At 40.9% G+C, this 26,729-nt stretch overlaps 1 protein-coding gene across 8 annotated transcripts in view; it reads left to right on the plus strand.

Annotated features, from left to right (window-relative positions):
* The window catches only part of DOCK8 (dedicator of cytokinesis 8), a 110,559-nt gene that overhangs the window by 34,780 nt on the left and 49,050 nt on the right, over positions 1–26,729 (plus strand). For 6 of the 8 annotated variants that reach the window (XM_077344875.1, XM_077344876.1, XM_077344870.1 and 3 more), the window contains exons 11-25: positions 522–681; positions 1,867–2,006; positions 2,269–2,362; positions 2,774–2,936; positions 6,023–6,149; positions 8,482–8,552; positions 10,148–10,286; positions 11,235–11,336; positions 12,676–12,771; positions 15,366–15,600; positions 16,206–16,370; positions 17,278–17,453; positions 18,071–18,166; positions 19,945–20,040; positions 24,005–24,154. In XM_077344875.1, the coding sequence (XP_077200990.1) occupies positions 522–681; positions 1,867–2,006; positions 2,269–2,362; positions 2,774–2,936; positions 6,023–6,149; positions 8,482–8,552; positions 10,148–10,286; positions 11,235–11,336; positions 12,676–12,771; positions 15,366–15,600; positions 16,206–16,370; positions 17,278–17,453; positions 18,071–18,166; positions 19,945–20,040; positions 24,005–24,154 (2,010 nt within the window). The remainder of the gene's footprint in view (positions 1–521; positions 682–1,866; positions 2,007–2,268; positions 2,363–2,773; positions 2,937–6,022; positions 6,150–8,481; positions 8,553–10,147; positions 10,287–11,234; positions 11,337–12,675; positions 12,772–15,365; positions 15,601–16,205; positions 16,371–17,277; positions 17,454–18,070; positions 18,167–19,944; positions 20,041–24,004; positions 24,155–26,729) is intronic. The other 2 variants (XM_077344873.1, XM_077344874.1) reach the window with 1 other exon arrangement.

A 26,729-nucleotide genomic window follows, 5' to 3' on the forward strand; every position in this document is an offset into this window, starting at 1 on the left:
TGTCCTTCAGCCAGCATTCCAGCCATTTTTTAAATTACAAAAGCATATTAGATTCCAACTTATTTGTGGGATAATAACCAGCTATGAAAACCAAACATTCTGTCTCTTCTTCTTGTTTACTCACTTCTGATGTATGTTTTGACATCATTGTTCACATTTTGAATGACTTGGATTCCTCTTGCTCTTCATAACACCATTGTGACAAGGCATAGGAAGAAATCAGTTATGCCTGAGACAAATATATAAGTGATGGAATTCAATCTAGGTACCATGGACTATAGAAATCTTATACTAGCCCTCCAAAATGGATTTGGAGCAGAAACTATCAAAGCAGGGGTGGTACAATAGCCTTATTTGTTAGAACAGGTTCTAATGACATTGATTTCATGCACTGATAAAGAAAATGACCACTTTCCATTACTAATAGACATTGAAAATTGACTTTCAAGAGATCCCCGTTTTGAGTATTTGCATCTATGCCTTGAAATATTCTGGCCAACATCCTCTCCTTTATGCTTTAGGTTAAAGACAAAGTTGAGAAACTAAAGGTACAAACTGAGTCCTTTTGTCAACGTTTGGGAAAATACCGAATGCCTTTTGCTTGGGTCCCAATAAACTTAGCAAATTTCTTCAACATTTCTACACTGGAAAGAGATGGAGCAGAGTTAGAAGTTTTAAATGGTAAGCATAAGAACTATGTTTTACAATGGCATATTTTGATATATGTAATTAAGAAAATGACCTCAGCTTCCATATTTTGAGATCAAGTAATTCATATTCTGTATCAGTTTTTCTCTTCATCATTTTTGAACTGTACAGCTCTTGATTTTACAGCTACTAAGTTGCCTAGCTAAACAGCTTGCCAGAGTTGCATCTAGCATGCAAGAACTTGTGAACTCATATATAGTGTGTTGGACAGAGGGCGGTATACATGTTATATTTACCCATCCACTGATTTAATTTCATTTATTTTTCAAAATATTTATATCCCACATTTCCTTTGGGCTTCAGTTTGAATTCTTTCTCCACTCTAAGCAGCCTTCCTTCTTCCAGTGGAGGAAGAACCACTTGTTGGAGTAAGGCCACTTTGAGTGTGACCATCCCATTACCTGTAAATGTTGCTGAGTAATGATCCCTCCCCAGCACCATTGGAATATGCAATGCTGCTTAATAAATTCTACCTGATCTAATGGTGTATCTCCATGGCAGCACCAGGCTCCAGAGAGAACAATGTGGTACTGGTGTTGACCATCCCTCTATGTTTCAGCAGCAGAAATGACAAGTAATCCCAGTAAGTCATTCCTCTGCTGTAAGGTGAGGTGGCTCCATTGTTTATTTCTTGTTGCCAGAAGGCAAGTGGAATCTAACAACTAGAGCAGTTGGACTGATCTGTGAATCTGTCAGTATCTAGCATCTCTAGAGCTGCCTTTTTCCTTCTTAACGTCTTACTGTTGTAACATCTGCTAGATGAAGGGTTCCAATGAACTCCAAAGCTTGCACTTATTGTCAGGTAAGTTGTATCACAGTTTGCTCCAGATTGCCTTCTCTGAATTACTTTCATATTTTGCAGGTTTGTTGTGAGAGTGAATGAGATGTAGATGGGTTGACGCATATCCTAATGTGTACTGTAAATCCAGTTAATAGCATTAGATAACAATCTTACAGCAAATTGAAACAAGGAACGCAGAATTCAGCTCTGGTTCAGAATTCAATATCTTGGTTTTAAGTCAAGATGATGGACAATGTAAGCAAAAGGACAGTAAAATAATTTCCTAAAAGTGTGCAATAGAGCATCCATGTATATCATGCCTCCTGATAGATTCTAAATACATAAGTAAGATGCATTTGCAATTTTCATTCCTGAAGGTAGAGGTTCCACTGGTGACCGAAGGTCAATGACAATGCAAGCAAGGAGACTTTCTGAAAGAGGTGTCGGCTTAGATGATATTCCTGCCACACCCACCTTCAAAACTACCACTCTGACAATCAACACATTTTTTAAACAGGTACAGTAAGGTATAATGACACCCATAGGAGCCTTTATTTTCCCTTCACTGTATCTAGCAAGCTTATTTACAGATTTCTTATAATTCATCTGCTTTAAATTTGTGTATTCTTTTTTGTAAAATTTGTGGATTTTTGTGTGTTAGTGAACAGAAAACATAACCTGGGCCTCATTTTAGAACGTTACATACAACAGAAGCATGATTGTGGAATTGGGGGGGAGGGAAGATAACATATCCATTATCAGATTTCTTCCTTTTACAGGAAGGAGACAGACTTAGTGATGAAGACTTAATTAAGTTTCTGGCTGACTACAAAAGATCTTCCTCCTTGCAGAGAAGAGTGAAGTCTATACCAGGTATGGCCAATAAAACCAACTTTCTGGGAACTGATCAGACATTGCAGCAGGCAAAATCCTCTTATCTTGTGAGAATCATGCCAGATCATTTTGTTGGGATGCTCTTCAAGGGCTTCTTTCTTCTGCTCTTGGGCTAAAGGTGCAATTTTAGCCCTTTCCTCCCAAGCCCATGACATTTGACTTCATGTTACCAGTCATTTTCCCTTGCAAGCATTTTACCCATTTGTCCGCTTTCTTCCTCTCTTCCTCTACCTCAGGTAGGAAGGGTCCATCTGAAAACTGTAATGAGGATCAGTCTTGCACCTTCTGCTGTGTCTGCTGGAGCCTCTCTTGTCTCTTTGCTTGGATCTGGGATTTTTTCCCCAACTTGCTTCTCTTTGATGTCAGCTTTCATTTTGCTTTGTATTAAAGGATTGCTTAAACTGGAGATCTTGCCTGCTCCCGAAGCTCTCCCTTGTTGCCTCAGCACGGAATTGTTACAAGTGAAGCCATTCCCTGAAAACCGCAGCCGACCTCATAAGGAGGTTCTAGAATTTCCAATTCGAGAAGTCTATGCTCCCCATACTGTATATAGGTAAGTAAAGCATTTTCACCACCATTTCTTTCTGGATTAGTAAATTGGCAGAAATCCAAATAGGGATCCTTTGCATTTATAGCACATTGCTGTTGGTGGGATGCACATCAAGTGCAACTAGTCATGTGTCAATACCCTTTCTGTCTGACTAAAGGTCTGTGCACTATTTAAAGGAGTGGCTGTATCCATTTTTTAAAATAAATAACAGGAAAGGGAGGAAATAGTGGTGTCATTATTTAGTTAGTTAGGTTAATTATGGCAATAGGTTAAGTTTACAAGTTTATTTATTGCAGAAGCAGCTTTCCAAAGGTGAAAGCAAAATGCAAGCATATTAACATCTTGGTGCTCCTTTGGCTTATATTGAACTGGCTGGGTCTGTTAGTAGCATAATGCAGACCAGAGGAAATAAAACTCCCACATCTGAACTGCTTGTTTATTGCAGCATTTTCAGCTGATTCACCACATCTGACATGCCATAATAACATAATAAAGAAGTGGTGAGAATTATGGTGGGATGGTGTTAGCAGCAGAAGCAATCAGCTAGGCAACTGACTACATTATGAGCTGTTTCTCATTATCAAGGGAAATGTTAACATATACTCAACATTTGGGTTGTTATCTATTTGAAGACATCTCAGTCGATTAATCAAATAGTTGTACTGGATGGATTTAATTTGCCTGAGCTCACACATGAATAAAACAATACAGCTGAACTGTAACACATAGATTTTATTATTTTATGATGACCATCTTCAGGAAGATATGAAGGATTGCCTCTTCTAAGCCTCCCCAAGTTTTTTTGTAACTGTTAATTGTAGTTTGTAGTTAACATTGGAAAAATGGATCTATTGCTCAATTTATCAGGGTCCATGTAGTTGTTTACAAGAAATTTAGCCTCACTAGGTGATAAAATATGGCTGCCAAATATATAATATATTATAAATGAACCTAAAAGCATTTGTATATTTTAAAATTACTTTTTGGTTTTAATTTTTATTTCCTAACTTGCTTCTCTGAACTAGGGTGTCTTGCAACAATACTACAACGTACATAATAAACTGACCAAGCTATTAATTTGCAGGGTCTTGGGTGGAAAGACACTCCTGCTTAATTATTTTACCACTAAATCTCTGGGATGTTATAATGGCAACATTCAATGATTTCAGTGAGGCTGTTTTCTGGGAAGTAGATATGTGATTCTGGTAGTGTCCCTGCAAATATTCTGCCTGTACATTTTTGATTCATACTTTAAAAAATACTTTTCCTAATAATAAATGATTTGGTTTAGTCAAGCATAACAATTCCCTTTGCTAAATATCCTTGAATGATAATATAAGTTATATAATTGAATTGGATGAAGTCAGTTGACATCCATTACACAGCAAGCAGGATGAAGTCTCAGGCTGCTATACTAGCTCAGAGACAAGCACTGGGAAAGGAAGGCATCAGAAGGATGGCCTCAAGGACAGACTGGAAGGGGAAAACACTGTGAAATAAGCCATTCATCCACAGGTCACCTGGGACCCAGGTCTCCAGTGAAGAGAGGGAACCAGCCAGCCAGTCTGTCTGCTGTACATGGGCCCTGCTTCCCAAAGAAGGGAGAGAGTGCAAGCAGGCCACAGAGTCATCTTTTCAAGTGCAGGCCTCACCTCCCTTAAGGAAGGAGGGATGGAGGGAAAACAACCCAGCCTGGTGCACATAGGTTGGCCAGGAACCTTCCCAGTAACAAAGGAAGCTTTGAGTTTTAATAGCTTATACCCTTAAAATCTTGTTGGCCTCTAAGAAGCTTCTGGACTCAAATATACTTACCAGGAATAGCTGAAAGATCTAGAGCCATTCTGCACAACTGCCAATGTAGCCAAATGTAAGCGCTATTATAAAGCACTACTATTAATAGTCTTGATAACGCACACAGAAAAAAGGCTCTCCCACTAGTGCTTTTTTCATTACCCACAAGTTTCCGGCCTTGCATGAATCGCTACAAATTTGTGCCGTTTCTGCCAGCTTCTGGCCATCGATCAAACTGAAGAGCCAATGAAATCGATATCCTAGTGCCACCGAAAACCCCCTTTCCCTTTAAATTAAAAAAAAAACGTGGCAACGAACATGTGCTTACTCATTGCTCCATAGAGGGCCGTCTTTCGGTTTCTCTTCTGAAAACATTCCTTTATTGGACAAAACATGCTGCGCTCATGTGTATTTGTTGACATGTGTTTCCATTAAAAAAAAACCCTTTTTTTCGAGCAATGACTGGGGTGACGGCGCTTGGAAAGTTTTAATACATTTGAAGAAGGGTGCTTTCTGTTTGGCACTGCTGCATTAGCTGTCCATTAGTTGCTCGGTTGAAGAAGCTGCATGCACGCGTGTTCATTGCTATCAGTGGCTTGAAGAAAAAAAAAAAGCCTTCCCCATCTCCCAGAAGCTTGGGGGTGGAAACATAGGAGGAACCTTCTTCCTACCGCTATATTGATAATGCACATGTCTTTTTCGGATGTGTTGCAGTTTTTTCTCAGGAGTCAAGCGTTTTTTTAAGGGGGAATCCACTTTTTATGATTCCCCCAAAAGCACTACATTGAAGCGATTTTTGCGGGAGTGCTGCAGGACTGTTGCAGATTGTGTACGACGTCATGCATAATGTTAAAAAAAATAGTGTTACACAACAGTTAGACTTCAGTAACATTAGCGCTGTGCGGAATGGCCCCTAAAGTAGTCTATAGGGCTGTCTGATGAACTGGAAAAGTTCTGTAAGGACCGCCAGGCTGTACTCCTTTTCCAGTTGCCTGCCATTTGTGTTTCTGTTTGGATAACAGCATAGTTTCTTTCCCTCATAAAACATAATGGCAAAGCTATCTTCTGAGTGCCAATTCAATGTTTTTTTTGTGCAGCTTGAAAATCTTACTTCATACGAGGAGTTCCTAAAAATGTAAATTTGTGTTATATCTGTGTGCCAGAAAATCTGTGGTTTGCTGTGCTCATAAGAAACAAACTTATACCTGAAGCAGTTCTCTCATTGCAGTGCTTTAGTGGAAAAAAAATATTCAACTAAAACAAATGTGATTTTTGCCTTTTGTTTTATTGTCTTTCAGAAATCTTCTCTATGTGTACCCCCAACGGCTGAATTTTGCAAATTGTGCAAACCGTCTGGCCTCGTCACGAAACATTACCATTAAGATACAATTTATGTGTGGAGAAGACCCTACCTGTGCGATGCCAGTAAGATTGCTTGTAAAAATATGCAGATCAGGTTCCCTACTTGAAGGTCTTTCAGTAGAAGGACCAGGACCAGTATTTATTTATTTAAAAAAATTCTATGCTGCTTTTAAAGGAAACCTGCTATAAGCAGCTCACAAAATGTAAAACAATAAAAGACATAAGTACCATGGAAGACAATTAAAAACCCACATAAAGCATAAAAATATAAAACATTGAGCAATGTAAAATGAGTCTTGCACAGTTATCAGGCTAAAAACATACTAAACCTGTGATATTAAAATTGATTTAGATGGGTAGCCACATTGGTCTGAAACCAGGAGAACAAAGTATGAAATCCACTGGCACTTTTAAGACCAACAAGTTTGTTGCTACTAGACTCAAACTTTGTTATGGTATTAAAAGATAACTGTGGTAGTTTCCAGTCCTGAACAAACTTTGGGGGTTTTTTTTGTTTTCAGGAGAATGGGGATTTATTTCAGCTCATATGTTACATGGGATGGAATTCATCAGCATTCTTGTTTTTTTTTTTTAAGTCCACTGTTTAACATTCAGACTGAGGGTAAGTTAAAAAAAATATTTTATTCAGATGAAACCTGAGCAACATTTTTCCAACCTGCTGAAACATGATCAGAAAACAGAAATTAAAATCAGCAAGATTTCCAGGGTATAGGCTCTTGAAAGTCAAAGCTCCCTTGTTGTACTCACATCTTGCTCAGAGATTAACTATGATTTCTAGCTTCATTCACCTAAGAAATCTTCATTTTATTAGATGAAAACATTTCCATCTTGCTTTTCATATTGTATAAAATAGATTATAATAAATTTAAACAATCCATAATTTAAAAAGAAAAGAGAAGAAACAAAAGGTTCAGAAGTTACAGCTCAACACTAAAAGCATATTTGAAAATCACTAGCATTTAATAATATTATGTAGGAAAGACAAGTATCAGGAAAAAAATGTTCAGCCATCATCCTGGGCAAGCAAAACAGAATACTTAATGCCTAATGGTGCTTGGTTGATCTAGAGGAGGACAGAAGTGCTCAGCCAGGTGCCATCACCAAGGAAACCGTATTTCATATTCTTCTACCTTATTTCAGATGATCTTCAGAAGATCTTAATAGCTGTACAGGTTTATATGGGAGAAGATATCAGGAAATCTGTGGGGTTGGTATTTGCAAAAATTAAGGTGTGAAAGACATTATAAGTACAGTTACCCCTTTGAAGCCAGTAATTACAACGAACTTAGAAGGGTGTAACTTTTTAGGATTACACTGATAATATTTCCATTCCAACCAACCTTTAAATGTATGTAGATAACAATGTTGTGATTTAAAAATCTCAGACAGATGACATTATGTTTCTGTCCTATAAAGGGAGGCAAGTTGTTTATGGCTATGTTGGTCCAATAAAAAAAGCTAAGACCTGTAATACTTTTTATTAGGACCAAGACAGTGACACATAAAGGTGTACAAACGTTTAGGTTCCCCAGAACTCAGGCCAGAAGATACAAAAAAATAAAAAAGGAAAATGCAGATTTCTTTGGGTATCAAGATTTTAAGATACTGTCCATGATGTCAGGCTAAGAAAAATCAGGTTTCAGGCTGCTGTCATAAAAGCAAGAGACAACAAAACAATTAAACTCTGTAGCAACAATTGAAAGATTGAATTTCAGACTTTTGACTTCAAAAGTTATTCAGCAGGGAGAGTGGAATAGTAGCCCTGGAGAGACAAACCAGAATCAATGGGATGAAATTAATTCAAAAGAAATTCCGTCTAAACATCTGGAAGAAGTTCCTGACAGTTAGAGCGATCTCCCAGTCTTCCTCCGGAGGTGGTGTGTTCTTCATCTTTGGAAATTTTAAAATAGAGGCTGGATAGCCATCTGATGGAGAGGCTAATTCTGTGAAGGTTCAAGGGGGTGGCAGGTTAGAGTGGATGAGTGACAGGGTTGTGAGTGTCCTGCATAGGGCAGGGGGTTGGACTAGATGACCTAGGAGATCCCTTCCAAGTCTTTGATTCTATGATTCATGTGGTGTGCAAATGGGCAATTTTTGTTTCTGCCCAGTGGAGAGTGTGTAACCTGGAAGCTTGCAGGCTCCTACAGCAATCTTACCTACAATTAAATATTAAATATCATATTTTACAATTTAGTATAATTTTATTTTCTGAGACCTGCATTTTAATTTTAATTTATTTTAAACTTGATCACAAATAAAATATAAATATAAAATATAAATTTCCAGTGTTCACATTTAATAACATTGAATAAAGATTAAATTACTTAACTTTTAAAATATTGTTCTGTTTAATGTATTATGCTTTGTCATGTAGATTATTTTTGGAAAATCAAGTGGCCCAGAATTTGTTCAAGAGGTTTACACCCCTGTTACATATCATAACAAGTAAGCTTATAATCATAATTGCTGTGCTCATAAATTCTCCTGTACTTCTCTACATATCTTTTGTATTTCTCTTCATAGCAACCTTCTACAATGGATCTGTTCTGCCCATTTAAATTATTTTATTTTATTATGTATCATACTTATTTATTTATTTATTTATTTATTTATTTATTTATTTATTTATTTATTTATTTATTTATTTATTTATTTATTTATTTTCCAATTTATACCCTGCCCCTCTCGGTGATGCCAGCTCGGGACGGCTTGCAACATGTCATATAAAATAATGCATACAATATAAAAACAGCAGGGGTTCATGGGAGTTGTAGTCCATGGACATTTAGAGAGCCACAGTTTGGCCACCCCTGGTATAGAGGATTTGGGACAGAGAAAGATGTGGGATCTGGCATCAGAGAATAGAAACTCCCAATGTGTGAGAGAGAGCCTTTTGGTTTTCTGTCTAAAACACTGGTATTTTCTCTATACATATAATTTCCTTTCTTTCAGTTATGGGCATTTTCCTTACCATAAGTCCTTTATATAATTCAGAAAGGGCCATGTGGATGGCCCAGTCTCGGTCAGAAAAGGCCATGCGAGCAGTCCTGTCCGGGTGGTGTCCAGACCCTCTCTGGGATATTGGAACAGCTGGTTCGGCCAGCTGTTCCGCTCCAGCAGGCGAATCTGCTGGGCACGTCCGGATTGGCCCAGCCCCTGGAGCGCCCACCTCCAGGAGCCGAGTGCGAGCCACTCGCCCAGCCTCGCGTCCAGAAGGTTCCTGGCCACCGAGGACAGTGCTTTGCTGGCTCGTGCCATTCCCCCTTGCTGAGCCTGGCCACCAACTGCCAGTGCCGGTGAACTGCCTGGAGTGCCTGGTAGGACTGGCCTTTCCAGCACTGCTTGGGCTGCAAACAGCCCTTCGCTGGCCAAGCCATGCTGCCCAGGGAGCATGGCCTCTGGGAGGGGGCTTTCCCTCCCTGCTGGGTCTGCGAAGGCCTCTTGCCGCATCGCAGATGCGGCATGAGCCCTTCGCTGGCCAAGCCGTGCTGCCCAGGGAGCGCGGCCTCCGGGAGAGGCCTTTCCTTCCCTGCTGGGTCTACCAAGGGCTCTCGCCATGTTGTGCACGCGGCGTCAGCCCTTCCCCGGCCAAGCCATGCCTCCCGGGGAACGCGGCTTCTTTGGGGCAGTGTCCTCTCCCTGCTTCTCCTACTGCCCTTACAAGGCCTATTTTCTAAAATGGGCTTTTCTACTAGTTTGTTTATATTAAGTTTTTTAGATCACCATTCCAAGAATCAGCTGGCTCATGGCGGTTTACATAAAGTCTAAAATCCCATAAATAGTAAAAAAAAATACCCATAGATAACTCCAGATGGCAGTAAAATCACAACAACAGAGTAGCCCATTACACCCCCACCTCCACCCCTATATCCAATGGTTACCAGTCCTTCAGGGGGCAGCTTCAAGGTATGTCCTGGCATACCTTGGAGCTGCCCCCTATCAGGTATCTCCTGGTAGATGATAAAGCATATAGAGTTAGGTATGGCAATTTGCAGTTCCATTTCATGTTTTAAAATATATATGTTTCTTTCTTAAAACAGGTCTCCTGATTTCTATGAAGAAGTAAAGATTAAGTTGCCAGCTAAACTAACGGAAAAACATCACCTGCTTTTCACATTCTACCATATCAGTTGTCAACCCAAACAAGAAGCATGTATAGAAACTCTTCTAGGATATTCAGTAAGTCACTTCTGGTTCCTCTTGACATCTTGGGGAAATCAATGAAGCACCTTTCTCAAGTGTTCTCTGTCAAAGTTGTGAAGTCATCAGGTTCAGAAATTTTATTTCCCAACCCATACACTGGACTGTAATGCGCCAGATTAAAAACATTATTCTAACAAAAGTTTAATTGTTATTGTATTAATTGTATACATTGACTATTGTGAACTGCTTCAAGACAGCAGGGACAGTACGGGAGAGTTATACATTTAATAAATAAATAATACCTTGTGCTTAGATGCAAGATTTCAGAGGAACACTTTTAGCCAGTTTGGTGTAGTAGTTCGGAGTGCGGACTTCTAATCTGGCATGCCGGGTTTGATTCTGCACTCCCCCACATGCAGCCATCTGGGTGACCTTGGGCTCGCCACAGCACTGATAAAAGTGTTCTGACCGGGCAGTGATATCAGCGCTCTCTCAGCCTCACCCACCTCACAGGGTATCTGTTGTGGGGAGAGGAATGGGAAGGCGACTGTAAGCCGCTTTGAGCCTCCTTCGAGTAGAGAAAAGCAGCATATAAGAACCAACTCTTCTTCTTCTTCTATCTTAAACATAGATACCTGGGCATTAGTTCCACTAGCGACAGTTACATATCTAAGATAAAAATAGTTGACTTACCAAGAACATTTGTCTATATATATTCAACTTGGATTTTTTAAAAATGATATACTGGTTTAGAGAGTGGTGTTTACAATGAGCAATAGGGTCTGGCAGTGATCTAGAAGGATATAGCTACAAGTGACTTTAGACTCCGAAAATCTTTACAGTAATTGCTGTAGAGGGAGTTGAGGGAGTAACACAACTGGTATCTAATCTGTTTGCTTTGGGATATAATTAAAGCAGATCAATATTCACTATTGTATGCAAGTAGTGAAATAACATTCTATTTTTTCCTTTTATCTGTTTCAGTGGCTGCCAATTCTTTTAAATGACCATCTCCAAACAGGTCACTATTGTCTTCCTGTTGCCCTGGATAAACTGCCTGCCAACTATTCAATGCACTCTGCTGAGGTAACAGAACAGAATTAAAAGAAAGTGCTAGGCCAGCTAAAGAGTAGTTGAGTCTTTTTTTTCTCCCAGTATTCTGTTATGTGCCTTCCTAACATAAAAAAGTTATAAATATGTATGATGTACACACCTACCCTCATATTATATGTATGCTAAATACTGTTGATATACTTTAAAACAGCTTCCTCCTCCCATGCAGCAGGAACAGTGAGTGGGGTAAAGGATCGTTTAAGCTTCAAATCATAGTAGTGTCTGCACTAATATTGGGATGTGGATGTGTGTATAATCTGGTTTTCCAGAACGATGCAAAGGATTGTATTGTCATCTCAAATACAAAAATTGAAATAGTGTATGTTTTGAATAAATGAACAGAGCAGAACTTAATCACTATATCAAAGAGCTGGCCTCTGGGCAAGTAGAACATTCATACTGTAGGTCTAGCCTAGAGTGTCATTCAGAGTTGGTGTATCCACAGATATTGCATAAATTAAACTGCCTGAGTTTTGATTTAAAAAATTGGTAGCCATGGTGCCTAAGCAAATACTGGCAGTTAGGCCAAAGAAGATGAGCAGGTGGTGCCGGAGGATGAAGTGTGTGTGTGTGTGGGGGGAATCAAACTGGAACTAGAGTTGAAGATGGACCTGGAGTCAGCGATAAGGAAGATGGGATGCCAGACATGGCACTCAGAGGAGGAGATAAATGTGATTTCCCCTCCTGGCAAGGATCTCCCTCTCGTAAGTTTCATAACAAGGATCTATCCATTGGTTTCACATTAGAAATCAAGGTTATCAAAATGTTTACATTGTTTCTCTAAGGCAGACTAATTCAGAGGAATATTTACAACCATTTAAGAAATGTTTGTCAAGACTCAGAAGATTCTCATGGGGAGGTCAGTGTTAGAGAAGGGTAAAACATCTCACGAATATTGTAGTAATGGACACAAACTATTCAGATCTCAGTCACTGCAACTTGTTTCAGGGGTGCATGGTTCAAACACAATCATTTTTGTGACAAAAGTTGTCTCATCAGTCTTCAAGCATACATTTCTGTGAGCAATTATTATATTTAAATTATGATGATTATTGGCCAGCAACAGCCTTGGTCTGCTCAGAAGTTCTCTCTTAGTAGGTATTCTGGTATCCAAACATTTTCCAAGGCTCAGGTTATTTCCTCGTTTCTTGTTGGCCATGAAAAATGGTGAGCCTTAATTATACCATCTAGATAAGGTAGAAATATTTTGGGACAGACTGTACTTATTAAATGTAAAATAAGTATAACTTCATATTTATATGTACTAAATTGTTAGTTAGTTTATCACCAACTTACTTTATCTTCCATACAGAAAGTTCCTCCCCAGTCTCCTCCCATTAAGTGGGCTGAAGGACACAAAGGGGTGTTTAATGTTGAAGTGCTAACCATCTCATCTGTTCATACACAGGTAAGAGATTTAAGTTGGCAGCCTGGCATCCCGATTCTAAATGCCTATGGGGAAAATGGTGTTGAGAAATATACCTTCAGACTTAGCATCTGGTTGTGATGGCTACTTACAAAACTTCAAAATTATAAAAGAGAGAGTACCTATAACCATTAAACTTTGAGAGACCCACCATCAGCTTCCTGTTTCTTTGAGCAAGGTGGCTTAATAATATGGCTGGGCGACAAAGATTTACAGTGCTATTATAAGAAGCATTTCACTTAATGTGGACTGAAATCTTATGTTTGGAAGGCTTAGAAGAGCTTGACCAGTTTTAGGATTGTCCCATTAGAGGTGTAGAGCATAAAATCTATTAAGTGGTCAAATCCTTATTTCGCTCCCTTATATATTTGGGAAACAGCCTCCTGGGAGGAGACGGTCCAGGGCCCTGTCCATCCAGATCCACCCTGATTGGCCCTCTCCCTCCAGTTCCCCCCCTCCCTCCTTGCCTGCTAGAAGCCTTGTGGCTGCGGCCTCCGTTGTCGCCAACAAGGAGAGAGGCAGCAACTGGGCTTTGCAGCCTGTAGGTATGCTCCTGCTGGGAGGGAATGGGGGGGGTGTTTGCAGCCTCCCTGCGGGCCGCAAAGCCCTGTTGGCGCTGGTGGGGGGGCTTTCCACTCCCTTTAGCCCGGGAAGTGCTCTCACCACAGCGAGAGCACTTGCTGGGCCAAAGGGAGCCTCCCATGGCAGCACAACTGGCAGCAGGGGGTTCTTTCCACTCCCTTTAGCCTGCTTTGCGGGCCAAAGGGAGCCACAGTCACCCTCTCATGTCCTCCTGGCCTGCCGCCCCTTTAAAAGCCCATTTTTTAAATTGGCTTTGACACTAGTCTTTAATAAAGATCAAACCACAAAGAAGTCAATAGATTTAGAAATGTTTAGGATCACACTACAGTTATAAGAAGTTTCCTGGTTCGGAGTAGACCTGCTTATGAGTGGTTTCTGAAAGATTTATAAACAAAATGTGCATATGATGTTATGTCATCAAACTGCATGTGAATATATAATGAAGCTGTTAGTCAATGGAAAGTCACTCAAGGAAGCTGTGATTATTAATAGACCAGAATTAACATTTTCAATGCCTTCAGATTCTTCTAATCTTCTCCACTTCTTGAATCCTGTATTAGACTTCTATTCTTGCATAGGAAATGAATTTGAGGGATTCTGGTCTTCCATCTAACATATTAAGCTTTAGCTTAAATACATTTATATTTACCTGAATATGGCAATCAAGATAGCACTAGCCCAGGAACCCATGTGGCTTGGGTTCTCGCTTAATCTAGTTGGACATGGAATGGAGAAACCTGGCTTTAAATCTCTGTGCAAACCATGGAATTCACTGGGTGAATCATTCTCTCATACCTTAACCTACTCCAGACTTATGATTAAATGTATGATACTGCAGCCAAGAGTAAGACTGCGTAAGACTGTGCAAAAAGGTGGAGCAACATTTGCATCTATGAGGAGAAAGTGATGATGACCCTGGGAAGATTGTCCTTAAAACCCTGGCCTCCTTAGGGCTTCTGGTTAATTGGGAGATGCCTCCCTCACAACCTGTTGATTTCATTGAAACCGCATTAGACACCATTCAAGATAGGGCCTTCCTACTTATCTCTGAACCTAAATCCATGCTAAATAAGCTGTGGTGTTGCAGTTTTCAACTAACTGCTTTTAGCGGGCAACCAAAGTTTCTAGGCATGATGGCCTCAACTACTTCTACAGTGCCTTATGTTAGATTCTGCATACAGGAACTTAAAAATTAGTTCCTCAGGGCCTTCATACTCAATGTAGACCCAGTTATATAGACTATCCATTCCTAGATATGTGTTGTGATCCATAAATTGGTGGTCAGTGGATGCCAACTAATCCAAAGGGTTGAATTTGGATTACACCAACATGCCATATAAACGTTCTTTGACATTTCCCTTATTGGTTGGGCTCACAGTGGTGAGTTTTCAGTGAGTGGCCATTGATCAGCAAGGGAGTTCACCCTTCATATCAATCTTTTAGAAGGTTCTTTCGAACTGAAGGTTAGAAAGAAAACATGGTTGCATTTGCCGGAAATTGTTGTTCATCAGATGGTCTATGTATAGGGCCTTCTCATGGCAAAAAAGGGAAGAATGCTCCTCATTACATGCTGGTTTGGGCATGAAATGCTGGCTCCAAACAGGAGGGGAAATTCTCCAGTATCTTAGAAAGTTCTGAAATCCTAGATAATTCCCCTCTGTGCCTGACCTACTCATGCATAATCCCATGTGTGTCTGCATAGAAGGTTGCTTTATAAACAACAGTTACGGGAAAGGCAACAATGTTTTCTTTCTAATCTTCAGTCAAGTTGTATTTTGGGTTTTCTGAAGATAACATGACCATTGATTATTTCAAAACTGTTTGGACAGAAATGAAATTTCAGTGCAATAACAAAAAGAGTTTAATAGTTGAACCTGAAACATGTTTATATGGAAAATGTGAAAATTACCTTACTATTTATGCAGCATCATCAATATACATGATGTGTGATAAATGCCCCACTTCACATATGTCAAACTGTCTTATATTTACAGGACAATCATGTAGAGAAATTCTTCACCCTGTGCAATGTGCTAGAAAGCCAAGTTACCTTCCCTATTAGAGTGATGAACGAGAAGATCACAGAAGCTACACTGGATCATGAGCTAAAACTCAGCATTATTTGCTTGAATTCTTCCCGCCTCGAGCCCCTGGTGTTGTTTTTACACTTGGTCTTGGATAAGCTCTTCCAGTTGGCTGTGCAACCCATGATTATAGCAGGCCAGCCAGGTACTGACAAGGTTGCAATGAATTCTGCTGTATATGCTAAAATCTTTAGTGATACATTGCCCTAATGGTAGTTGGTTGTTAGAGAGGGGGTTAACATTAAAATAAGTGTATCTCCATATCATGCAAGGTTTTGATGAGAAGCAATGTGCCTAACTTTCCCACAGAAGACAGATTTCACTTTTCATGTGTTTTTCCTAGGCTCACTGTCCAGCTTATTGTATTTGCCACGCTATAATCTACTATAGGAACTTGCTGATGTCAGCTCTTGATTTTGCACTCTGCCAAAGCCATCTTGCTTCATTTGAATCATCTCTTCCTCTTTCCTCAGAAGAATTCTGTTAAGGGCAGATTGAAAGCATTCACTACTCCCATTTTTTCTATTAGCATATTATCACTATGTCATTTTGAGGTAGCTGTGTTCAGTCTTGTTGCAAAACCACTAAAGACTAACAAGTCTATTTCAGCATAAGGTTTTGTGGGCTAGAACTCACTTTATCAGATTATTGAAGTAGGTTTTGTGTGGGGAACATCTGTAATAATGTAAACTTGAGATATTTCACATATTTTCTAAATAATAAAAGAAATGGTTTTCTTTTGACTTCTAGCCAACTTCTCCCAGTATGCCTTTGAAACTGTGGTTTCAATAGTGAATAGCCTCCACAACAGCCAAGACCTGAGCAAGGACCAACATGGAAGAAAATGCCTCTTAGCATCTTATATCTATTATGTATTCCGTCTTCCAGAAGTTCAAAGAAACATTGTAAAACTAGGTATTGTGACCAAACCTGCAAAAATAAGCTGCTGTTATTTAAGCGCTGAATCCTCTGGCTATGGGTATACTGTAAAGTCCCTTGATTTCCTCCTTATACTTTTACTGAAGAAGAATGTGGTCTGTAGGAAGACAGGAATGTACTATAGCTGATTTCAAATAGCTTGAGAGGTGCTTACAAAAAGCAAACTCTAATCAATATTATTTTAAATGTCATCAAGAGTAACAGAAGGGATTACTTCACCTTCCTGCTGAGAACTAGTAGTAAGCCTGCTGTGGATTAGATATGACATCTGATACAGTGCTACAGGTATAGTCATCTTATCACTCACCTGTAGGATGGCAGCCTGCAGCAGACTTGGGAATAGCCACATCTCCATCAGGTGAAATCAGCACTGCAGTGTGGATGAAGTTCCCAGCAATGCTTTTATTAGCCCAAATGCTATGATTACATTCAAACAGCCATCGTTACAATGCGGCAATAGAAACATGTAAACACAACACTCTAACGCCTCCTAAACAGCCTATACTAGTCAATCTCCACCCCCCCCCCAGATTGCTCCATTCAGCTCCAGAGCAGTGATATAACCATTTGCTGGAGTACTGCAGTGCTGAAGTGCTGGAGGAGGGGCATATCTCCCCTCTCCCTCTGCTTGGCCTCAACCAAATGCCTGGCAGAAGAGCTCCATCTTTCTGGCCCTGTGGAACTTAGTTAGCTCCAGATGGCCATGGAAAGTACACCTTGCTTTAGAGAGAGTCATGGGGTGGTGGGTAGTCTCTGTGATTAGAAAAGGAGCCAGTTTGGGGTCAGGAGACCAATAGGGATGCTATGCGACATAGGTGGTAGCAGTTGTTATGCTTGACGTGTGTAATGCTTAGTTAGGAAAACAATATTTTCCTCTTGGCAGGTGGAGCAAGTAGCGGTAATCTTCCTGAATCTCGTTATTATACATATGGACGGACCTCAGCTGTTTCAGTGGGCTCCAGACTCTTACAAAGCCGGACAACCAGCTGTAGTAACCCAGATATTGCTGGGATCCAGTCTGCTACTGATGAGGAAGTCAAAAGCATTATGTCCTCAAGGGTAAGAGGAAATAATATGAAATCTAGGGTCAGATTTCATTTTGTAATGTTCCAGTTTCCAAAAGCATTTGCCCTTGCTCAGGATATCTCATACCATGTAGCTATATCATAAAAAGAATTCTATCCCAAATTAATTTTTCAAAATTTAGCCTAGTTTTAGAAACAAATGGGCAAAATGTCAAATAGGAAGGAAATCTTCAGTTATCTCTACCTGTCATCCTTCAATGGTAAACTTTCTGTCTGACTTCCTTATAATACATTCCCCACATCTTTTATGGGATTGTTTGGTATTCTATGGGGGTAAATGCTCATCACACAATGTCTCAAGGCAGAAGAGCTTTTTTCAAGAGAGAGAGAGAGAGAGAGCAAGCATTAAAACAGGAAAGTGCAGTACAAAATTAGATCATGTGATGGCAGTCCTGGGTTTGAATTGTTAAATATAATGGGACCAGTTCTTTCTTTCTTTCTTTCTTTCTTTCTTTCTTTCTTTCTTTCTTTCTTTCTTTCTTTCTTTCTTTCTTTCTTTCTTTCTTTCTTTCTTTCTTTCTTTCTTTCTTTCTTTCTTTCTTTCTTTCTTTCTATATCCTTTTATATAAGGTTGTTGTCCATTTCCTCTAGGTTGCTGATCGATGCTGCAGTCGGATGTCTTACTATAGTGAACCCAGTAGTGATATATCAAGTACCTGCACAAGCCCATGGCCATCCACTAAAAAGGTAGACTTCCACATAAAGCAACACTACTCATTCACAACAATCTCAGCAAATTATTGTTAAGCAGGACACTCTGAACACCAAACTTTCCTATGCGAGGGAAGATTGCTCTCATGAAGGAAAAAAAATATTAATGAGAAGCATGAACTTATCAGTGGGAACTCAGGGTCTCAGTTGTTGAACATCTGGAACATCATCTTCCTGAAATAAATTGCTCTGAAGGCCTATTAGAATTCAAATGAAAGTATCTAAAGTAAACAAACAAACTTCTAACCTGATTCCAAGTGAGCAATGCTATATAACAGAATGCCTTAAATGAACTTTTTAAAAGATTGGTTTGCCTACTAATGATCATAGTCATTGGGTATCTCCAGTGTGGCAAAAAAGTAGTGACAAGCATATATTAAGAGGCCACATAATCCTCAGCAGTCCCTAAGAAAGTTCTTATTAATAAGGTAGAGTTGTTACATGTTCCTAGAACTCCTGGCAAATAGATGGGGAAGAAATTGAGGTAGTGACAGATTTTATTTTCCTGGGCTCCAAGATCACTGCAGATGGGGACTGCAGCAAAGGAATTAAAAGACGCTTGCTCCTGGGGAGGAAAGCTATGGCAAATCTAGACAGCATCCTAAAAAGCAGAGACATCACCCTGCCAACAAAAGTGCGTCTAGTCAAGGCTATGGTATGTATGGCTGTGAAAGTTGGACCATAAGGAAGGCCGAGCATCAAATAATTGAGCTTTTGAACTCTGGTGCTGGAGAAGACTCTTGAGAGTCCCTTGGACTGCAAGGTGAACAAACCGGTCAGTCCTAGAAGAGATCAGCCCTGTCTGCTCATTAGAAGGCCAGATGCTGAAGATGAAACTCAAATACTTTGGCCACCTCATGAGAAAGAAGGACTCCCTGGAGAAGAGCCTAATGCTGGGAGCGATTGAGGGCAAAAGAAGAAGGGGGCGACAGAGAATGAGGTGGCTGGATGGAGTCACTGAAGCAGTCGGTGCAAACTTAAATGGACTCCGGAACATGGTAGAGGACAGGATCATTGTCCATGGGGTCGCGATGGGTCGGACACGACTTCCAACCTAACATCAAAAAAGGCTTAGAACAGCAGGGAAACCCAGTATTTCAGGTAGGCAAAGAACAGTGAGCCTGTGCAACAAATGAGCAAAATTGAGTGTTTTTAGCATTTATACCAAGGAATATGGGCAACCTGGAACTACGTATTCAGTTAAACCATATTTAAAATGTTTTTTTTTCCAAATATGGTACTCACTTAATTCTTCCTTTGCTTTAACAAGGGCTAAAAGGCTCATGTGTTGCTTTATGTGTCAGTCTCCTTTTGTGCATGTTTTGGGCATAAACGTTGAAGCTTGGTCTATATGTCAATGCCAGTTTAAATAATGTGTATGTATTAACAATGACTTAATTACTTAATTCAGCCCCCAGTAAAGTTATGCATTTGTTTACGTTTCTTGTTTTTCAGGTTTTTCAAATTAATTTTGCCAGAACTGGTTTTCTATGCATTACTACTGCCATTAACAGTGTTTAACAATGATTGTGCCTCCCATATTTGCATGCTGTCCTGAAAGGCTCTACTTGTCCTCTTTATTCAGCTTAATTGTATATTTTTGTAAGTGTATATGCATATGTGCATACACAAGAATATGTCCATGCTTGTGTTAACATATGGAGCTACCATTTTTAATTTACTCCTCTGAGTTATTATTTTAGTTCTCCTGTTGAAAGCCAGCTTGTATTTTCATACACAGTATTTCTATACAGCATTTCCATGAAGAGCTGGCACTTCAGATGGTGGTGAGCACTAGCATGGTGAGGGAATCAGTCTTCAAGTATGCTTGGTTCTTCTTTGAGCTACTGGTGAGTTTTCATTTGGCATTTCATTTTGAGCAATAGGAGAATCAAGTGCAATTTCTGAGCATAATGGTTAGCAGAATGAAAATGAAGATAATGAAACATTGGTCTTACCTGAAGGTTTCTTCTTTTCAGTAGGGTTGAAGTCATCCTCAAATGGTTAGGCCACTCAGGTAGGGCTATTCATATTCAAATTATTTTGAGTGGCCTTAATGGGTTACCATGGGCTGGCCTTCCAGTTTTGTATTTGCATTTTGTCTTGCTGTCCAGAGTTGGGTTTTTTTTGGGTGGGGAGTGGATGACTTCATTCTACTTCAGTGTGGGTACTCATCCACAGATGGTTAGCTATGCCTAAGCTATGCTCCATAGGGTGAAAAAAAAACAGTGCATGGGCACCATCTGATATTCTGCCAACTGTTGGAGTATCCTCTTGCCAAAGGCTTCTTCCTCCATGATAGATTGGTATATCTTGTAGTGTCTAACAAGGGTCAAAAGGAACCACCATGTCACAGCTCTACAGATTTTGCCCACCAGGTCCCTGGTGGTAACAGCAACTGATATAGTTGTCACTCTCAAGGAATGAGCAGTTTCATATACTTTGCAGATGCACTGTTTCATCCAGAACATAATGGTGGGTAGGACTCTAGCCTCCCCAAGTTTTAGGTGCTATGGGAAATGAACAGGGCATTGGAAACCTAAGGGATGCTATCCTGTTCAGATATATAAGTAGATCCCAGCACACGTCTAAGATATGCCATTCCTTCTCCTTCTGGTCCTTCGGTTTGGGACAGAAGGTAGGACATACCAGACTCTGCCTCCTGAAGAACACTGAGTTCCCTTTGGGTATGAAGGAAAAATCCATGAATATTGTCACAAAATCTTTTTGGAAGATGTACAACTCCTTTCATGAGGACAGTACGGCAATCTCTGACAATCCTCACAAGGGTCACTGCCTCTAGGAAAGTCACCTTCCAAAACAGACATTTCAGTTCAGCTGTTCTTAGAGGTTAAAATTTTGAGTGGGGCAGTGCCCTCAAGATTGCTAAGAGTTTTCAGGAGGGGAAATGGTGCTTTACTGTGGAAGTCAACTGTGTCAAACTCTTGATGAATCTCTTGATCTATCTGCTTGAGCTCAGACTCCTGTACCTGCTGTGGCCTAGAGTCACATTAACTGCAGCGACTTGTCCCTCCAAATTGTTCAGTGTCAGACCTCTCTTACATCCATTGAACAAAATCTGAACCACTTCTGTCACCTCTGGCTCAAGTGGGTTCACCTTACAGTCTACTGCCCACTACCTTGAAGTTTGCCAGATGCAGTTGTAGCTCCATTTTGTTGCTGGTCTCCATGACTGCAGCATGACATCTACGATTTCTCTAGAGGGTCCCTGTGTTTCCAGGTTCTCCCTCTCAATTTTCATGCCATCAGCCAGAGCCAATCCAGGTCGGGGTAATGTACTGACCGTTGAAGCAGGAGATCCAGTCTGGTGGGTAAGCACCAGAACTCCTAGGCTTTCAGCTGCATGCAGTCTGAAAACTGCAGGTGTCAAGACCAAAATGGGATGACAAGGATGACCGTTGCCCTTTCTTGGCATATCCTGCTTATCAGATGGCTGATGACCAGGACTGGGGGTAACATACAGGCTTTTAATGGCCAGTGATGGATCATGGTGTTTCCCCCCACTACTAATTGATCATGGAATCTTGATGTGACACTCTGATTCTTGCAGTTGTTCACTGATGTCATCTGATCCAAGTATGGATGGCCAAAGCAGATTGCCATTTGACCCCCAACCATAAAATTATGCAAGTATTCTTTCACAGAAATTTAACTGAAACTGACCATTGTCATGAAGATCTATTGTTCATGATTGTATATAAATTCCCCCCCGGGGTTTCTCAGTTCAGTTCTGCCTCTCGTCCCACCATGTTGATCTTGCTCTTTGCCGCTGCTCCAGATAGATGAATGCTCTATCTCAATCTACCCCGCAAGGCTGTTGTGTGGATGAAATGGAACCCTAAGGCTCCGAATAAACTTACAAACTCCCCATCTGGACCTATACATAAGCAAACCCTAACTCTAGCCTGAGAATTTATGCTAATATGAATCCCTCTATTTTTACATGTACAATAATGTCAAAAATGCTTGTACATTCCACAGCCTTTCCTAACCATGTAGCAACATATTCCCCACCCTTAACACTCCCACTAAACCTACACACTCCTCTACCGGACCCATATCTAAGCTAACCCTAACCCTAGCCTGAGAATTAATAAAAATCCATATATTTTTTACATATACAATAATGTCAAAAATACTTTTACATTCTATAGCCTTTCCTAACCATGTTGCAACATCTTTCCCAACCCTAATGCTCCCACTAAACCTACAAATTCCCCATCTGGACCCATATCTAAGCTAACCCTAACCCTAGCCTGAGAATTTAGACTAATATAAATCCCCCATTTGTTTTTATGTAATACAATCTCAAAAAATACTTATACATTCTATAGCCTTCCAAACTATGCCACAACACCTTTCCCAACCTTTAAGATCCTACTAAACTTACTAACTCTCCATCCGGACCCAAAAGTGAATTATCTCTATCCCTAGCCTTAGAATTAAGACTAATATAAATCCCCCTATTTTTCATGTATAACCATGTCCAAAAGTACTTATACATTCCATAGCCTTTCCTAATCATGTCACAACACCTTTCCCAACCCTAAAGCTCCCAGTAGACTTACAAAATCCCCATCTGGATCCATCCATCAGCTAACTCTAACCCTAGCCTGAGAATTTAGACCAGTGTTTCTCATCCTTCCTAATGCCGTGACCCTTTAATACAATTTCTCATGTTATGGTGACCCCCAACCATAAAATTATGCAAGTGTTCTTTCATAGAAAATAAACTGAAACTGACCAATAGCGTGAAGATCCATTGTTCATGATTGTATATAAATTGTTTTTTTCTGGGGTTTCTCAGTTCAGTTCTGCCTCTTGTCCCACCATGCTGAACTCGCTCTTTTATGCTGCTCCAGACAGATGAACACCCTATCTCAGTCTACCCCACAAGGCTGTTGTGAGGATGAAATGGATGAGGAGTGATATCAGCCACTTTGGGACCCCCTTAGAGAGAAGGGTGGGGTATGAACCGAGTAACAAATACCAATGATTTGGAATAACAAAAATTGAGTCCATGGGGCACCTTTAAGACCAACAAAGTCATGAGCTTTTATGTGTGGGCTCCCTCCCTCAGACAAAATTGATTTGGAGACGTCAGTGAAGGGATGTGGGCCACATTGGGTCCTCCTTGGAGAAGCCAAGAAAACCCATTATTTGGGGGAGGCAACACAGGCGGGCCCGAGATCAGAGCTTCTCGTCGCATCTGGGCTGGGCTGGGCTGGAGCATGTGACCATTAGAGGCCTCTCTCCAGTTGCCTCCTTGGGCCATCTGGCCTCGGCCACCCACTCCCCGCCCAGCTGGGGCCAGACCCAAAGCAGTACAGCAGAGTGGGCGCACCAATTGCCAGGGCGCTGCTGGAGTGGCTGGCGGCCAAGCGTGGGTGCCTGCAGGAGGAGCAGCAACAGTGGCAGCACCCCCCCATCCAAGCTGTTCACCCTGCCGCAACCCCTGTGAAAGGGTCATTTGACCCCCAAAGAGGTCCCAACCCCCAAGTTGAGAACCACTGCTCTAGTCTTTTGAAAATACCTGAAAATGAGAGGGGTAGATGCTTAGCTGCCCCAGGCTCACCAAGTTGTCTCTGGCAACTTTACCCATTGTTATATTATATACAGGGGGTATGGATCTTAAAAGTCACAGGTTCTAAACATGTATTCATGTAAGTTACATCATTTCATTTGCATGATGTGGTAAAGAAAGGCTGCCAGATATTTTATTCCCATCAAATTTCCCATATGCTTCTGCTTTAAAACCTCACTTTTAATAAATGGCATCTTTTTTTTTTGAAGGTCAAGAGCATGGCTCAGTATGTTCATAACACAGACAAACAAGATATTCCCCGCAGAAGTCGGTTTTCTGATCGTTTCAAGGATGATATTACCACTATAGTTAATGTGGTCACCTCAGAAGTTGCAACGCTTTTAGTCAAGCCACAAAAGGTAATTTCCCAGTTTAGGATAAATAATTGTTACTCACTATGGCATGTCATTTAGGATACTACTATCATTGGACATCAGTTCCTAGGATTGGATCCAGACTAAATTTTTCCAGTAGCAGAAGGGGAACTTCCCGTCTCCCTCTTTCCATTATAGCCCAGTGATCTCCACAAAATGCTGTTCTTGGGAGAGAGGTGACCCTAAGGAATGACATAAGAGGCATCTGCTGTGGGAAGGGAGAACTGGTATAAACCACCAATTTTGTCTGGATCCTACTCTTAATCTGCTACAATATTCCTATATAACATGTCTCTTCATGTATGAAAAGCCAGAGGTGTGGAGTGTGACTCATGGCCAGGGGCCTGTGAAAACAATACCCCTGATGAGCCTTGCTGATGGGATTAGTATTTGTCTTTATCTAAACTCCAGGTTGAGATGCAATCAGGCTCTCACCTGGAATTTTCATAATGGCTCCCATTGATCGGTGGATATGGGAGTAGGGAAGAACAATAAGGATCATTGGTACTAGAGTGTGACAGGAGGCCAAGACAGAAGAACATTGGATTAGTTCAACTTCCCTAAAGGCAATCTGGTGGCTTATCTGGGAAGGGGTGATTTCGATAATGTGCACATTTAGCTCAGTCAATTGGGCAAGGAGGAAATGGTCTAAGGTAAAGGTAAAGGTATCCCCTGTGCAAGCACCGAGTCATGTCTGACCCTTGGGGTGACGCCCTCTAGCGTTTTCATGGCAGACTCAATACGGGGTGGTTTGCCAGTGCCTTCCACAGTCATTACCGTTTACCCCCCAGCAAGCTGGGTACTCATTTTACCGACCTCGGAAGATTGGAAGGCTGAGTCAACCTTGAGCCGGCTGCTGGGATCGAACTCCCAACCTCATGGGCAAAGCTTTCAGACGGCTGCCTTACCACTCTGCGCCACAAGAGGCTCTAAAGGAAAAAAAATGGTATAGTCCAACTCAAACCAGATGGAAATCTGGCCTGGCTTTTCCAGGCAAGGGAAGATATCTAGTGAAGTCAAACAAGATGGAGACCTGGCCTGGCTTCCTAGGTTTGTTGAGAGGCCCTACTGACTCCATAGCCAGTTTCTGCCAGGCTGGTTTCTGTGTGTACCAGCCTGCTCAGAGTCCAGTCATGGGCTTTTGTGCGTGAAGGTGTCTCTGTGTGAGGCACCTTTCCATTATGGGCTACCTTTAGGGTAACAATGACTTAGAATCTTCAAGATCAGCGGCTTTTGTTTCAGTGTTTTGTCAACACACCAGTACACTGTCTTTGCATATTCACTGACTTTTTTGCTTTCAGAAGGCTGAGAAACACTATCCTACACCCTGACTCCCTACTAAATACACTAGGACCCTTCTTGAGCCTTACTGACCCTTTTGAATTCAGAAGAAGAGTTGGTTCTTATATGCCACTTTTCTCTACCCGAAGGAGGCTCAAAGCGGCTTGCAGTCGCCTTCCCTTTCTTCTCCCCACAACAGACACCCTGTGGGGTGGGTGAGGCTGAGAGAGCCCTGATATTACTTCTCGGTCAGAACAGCTTTAAAGCCCTTAATAGTCTAGGACTGTCATATTTGTGAGACCACCTCTTTCATTATAGCCCCCGGAGGGAGTTGTCTTCCCAAAATTGTAGCAGTCCCTGCCCTGCCCTGGCCCAAAGCAGGTGTGGTTATCATCAACCAGGGCCTTTTCTGTTTCTGATTCCAGTCTGGTTGAACATGCTTCTGACTGAGATCCGGATCCTGCAGGACTTGTTCTAGTTCTGCAGGGCCTGTAAAACAAAGTTGTTTCCCCAGGCCTTTGGTTGATAATGGGTGTCAGAATTCTATTACTCCCCCCCCCAACTGATCCCACCCCTTTCTTTTCCTTTTTAACTCAGTTGTTAGTCCAGTGGACTTGGTGCCTTCTATAAAAATTGAATGTTGTAATAACATTTTACATGTTTTATCATCTTAACTATTACATCAATCATGGATGTTTAACTGTAAACTGTATAGTGTATATGTGATGATTTTTGTGAACTGCCCAGAGCCTGTCTGTCATGGAGGGCAGTATATAAACCTAATAAATAACCAGAGTCTAGCCTTCCATCATGCTGATTCATTTTTGTTTCATTTTATTTTATGAGCAGTCCAACAAAAGAACTTTAAAATAGGTGAATATTTTCCAAGAAATGTGCGAGACTTCCACAAGTATTTTCAGAATCCTAAGTGAAATATTAATTGTATCTCACAACCTTTTTTTTATAGAATCATAGAATCATAGAGTTGGAAGGGGCCATAAAAGCCATCTAGTCCAACCCCCTGCTCAACGCAGGATCAGCCCTAAGCATCCTAAAGCATCCAAGAAAAGTGTGTATCCAACCTTTGCTTGAAGACTGCCAGTGAGGGGGAGCTCACCACCTCCTTAGGCAGCCTATTCCACTGCTGAACTACTCTGACTGTGAACTACTCTGACAATCTTACAACCCTTAGATTTGTTTATCCATCCTGCTTTTGTCATCATCCATTTTACAATTTTTCATAAACAGATAAAAGCACATCTGATTTTATATATTAAGG

Source organism: Paroedura picta, chromosome 7, assembly GCF_049243985.1.
Source record: "Paroedura picta isolate Pp20150507F chromosome 7, Ppicta_v3.0, whole genome shotgun sequence".
In the NCBI taxonomy this organism is placed as follows: Eukaryota; Metazoa; Chordata; class Lepidosauria; order Squamata; family Gekkonidae; genus Paroedura; species Paroedura picta.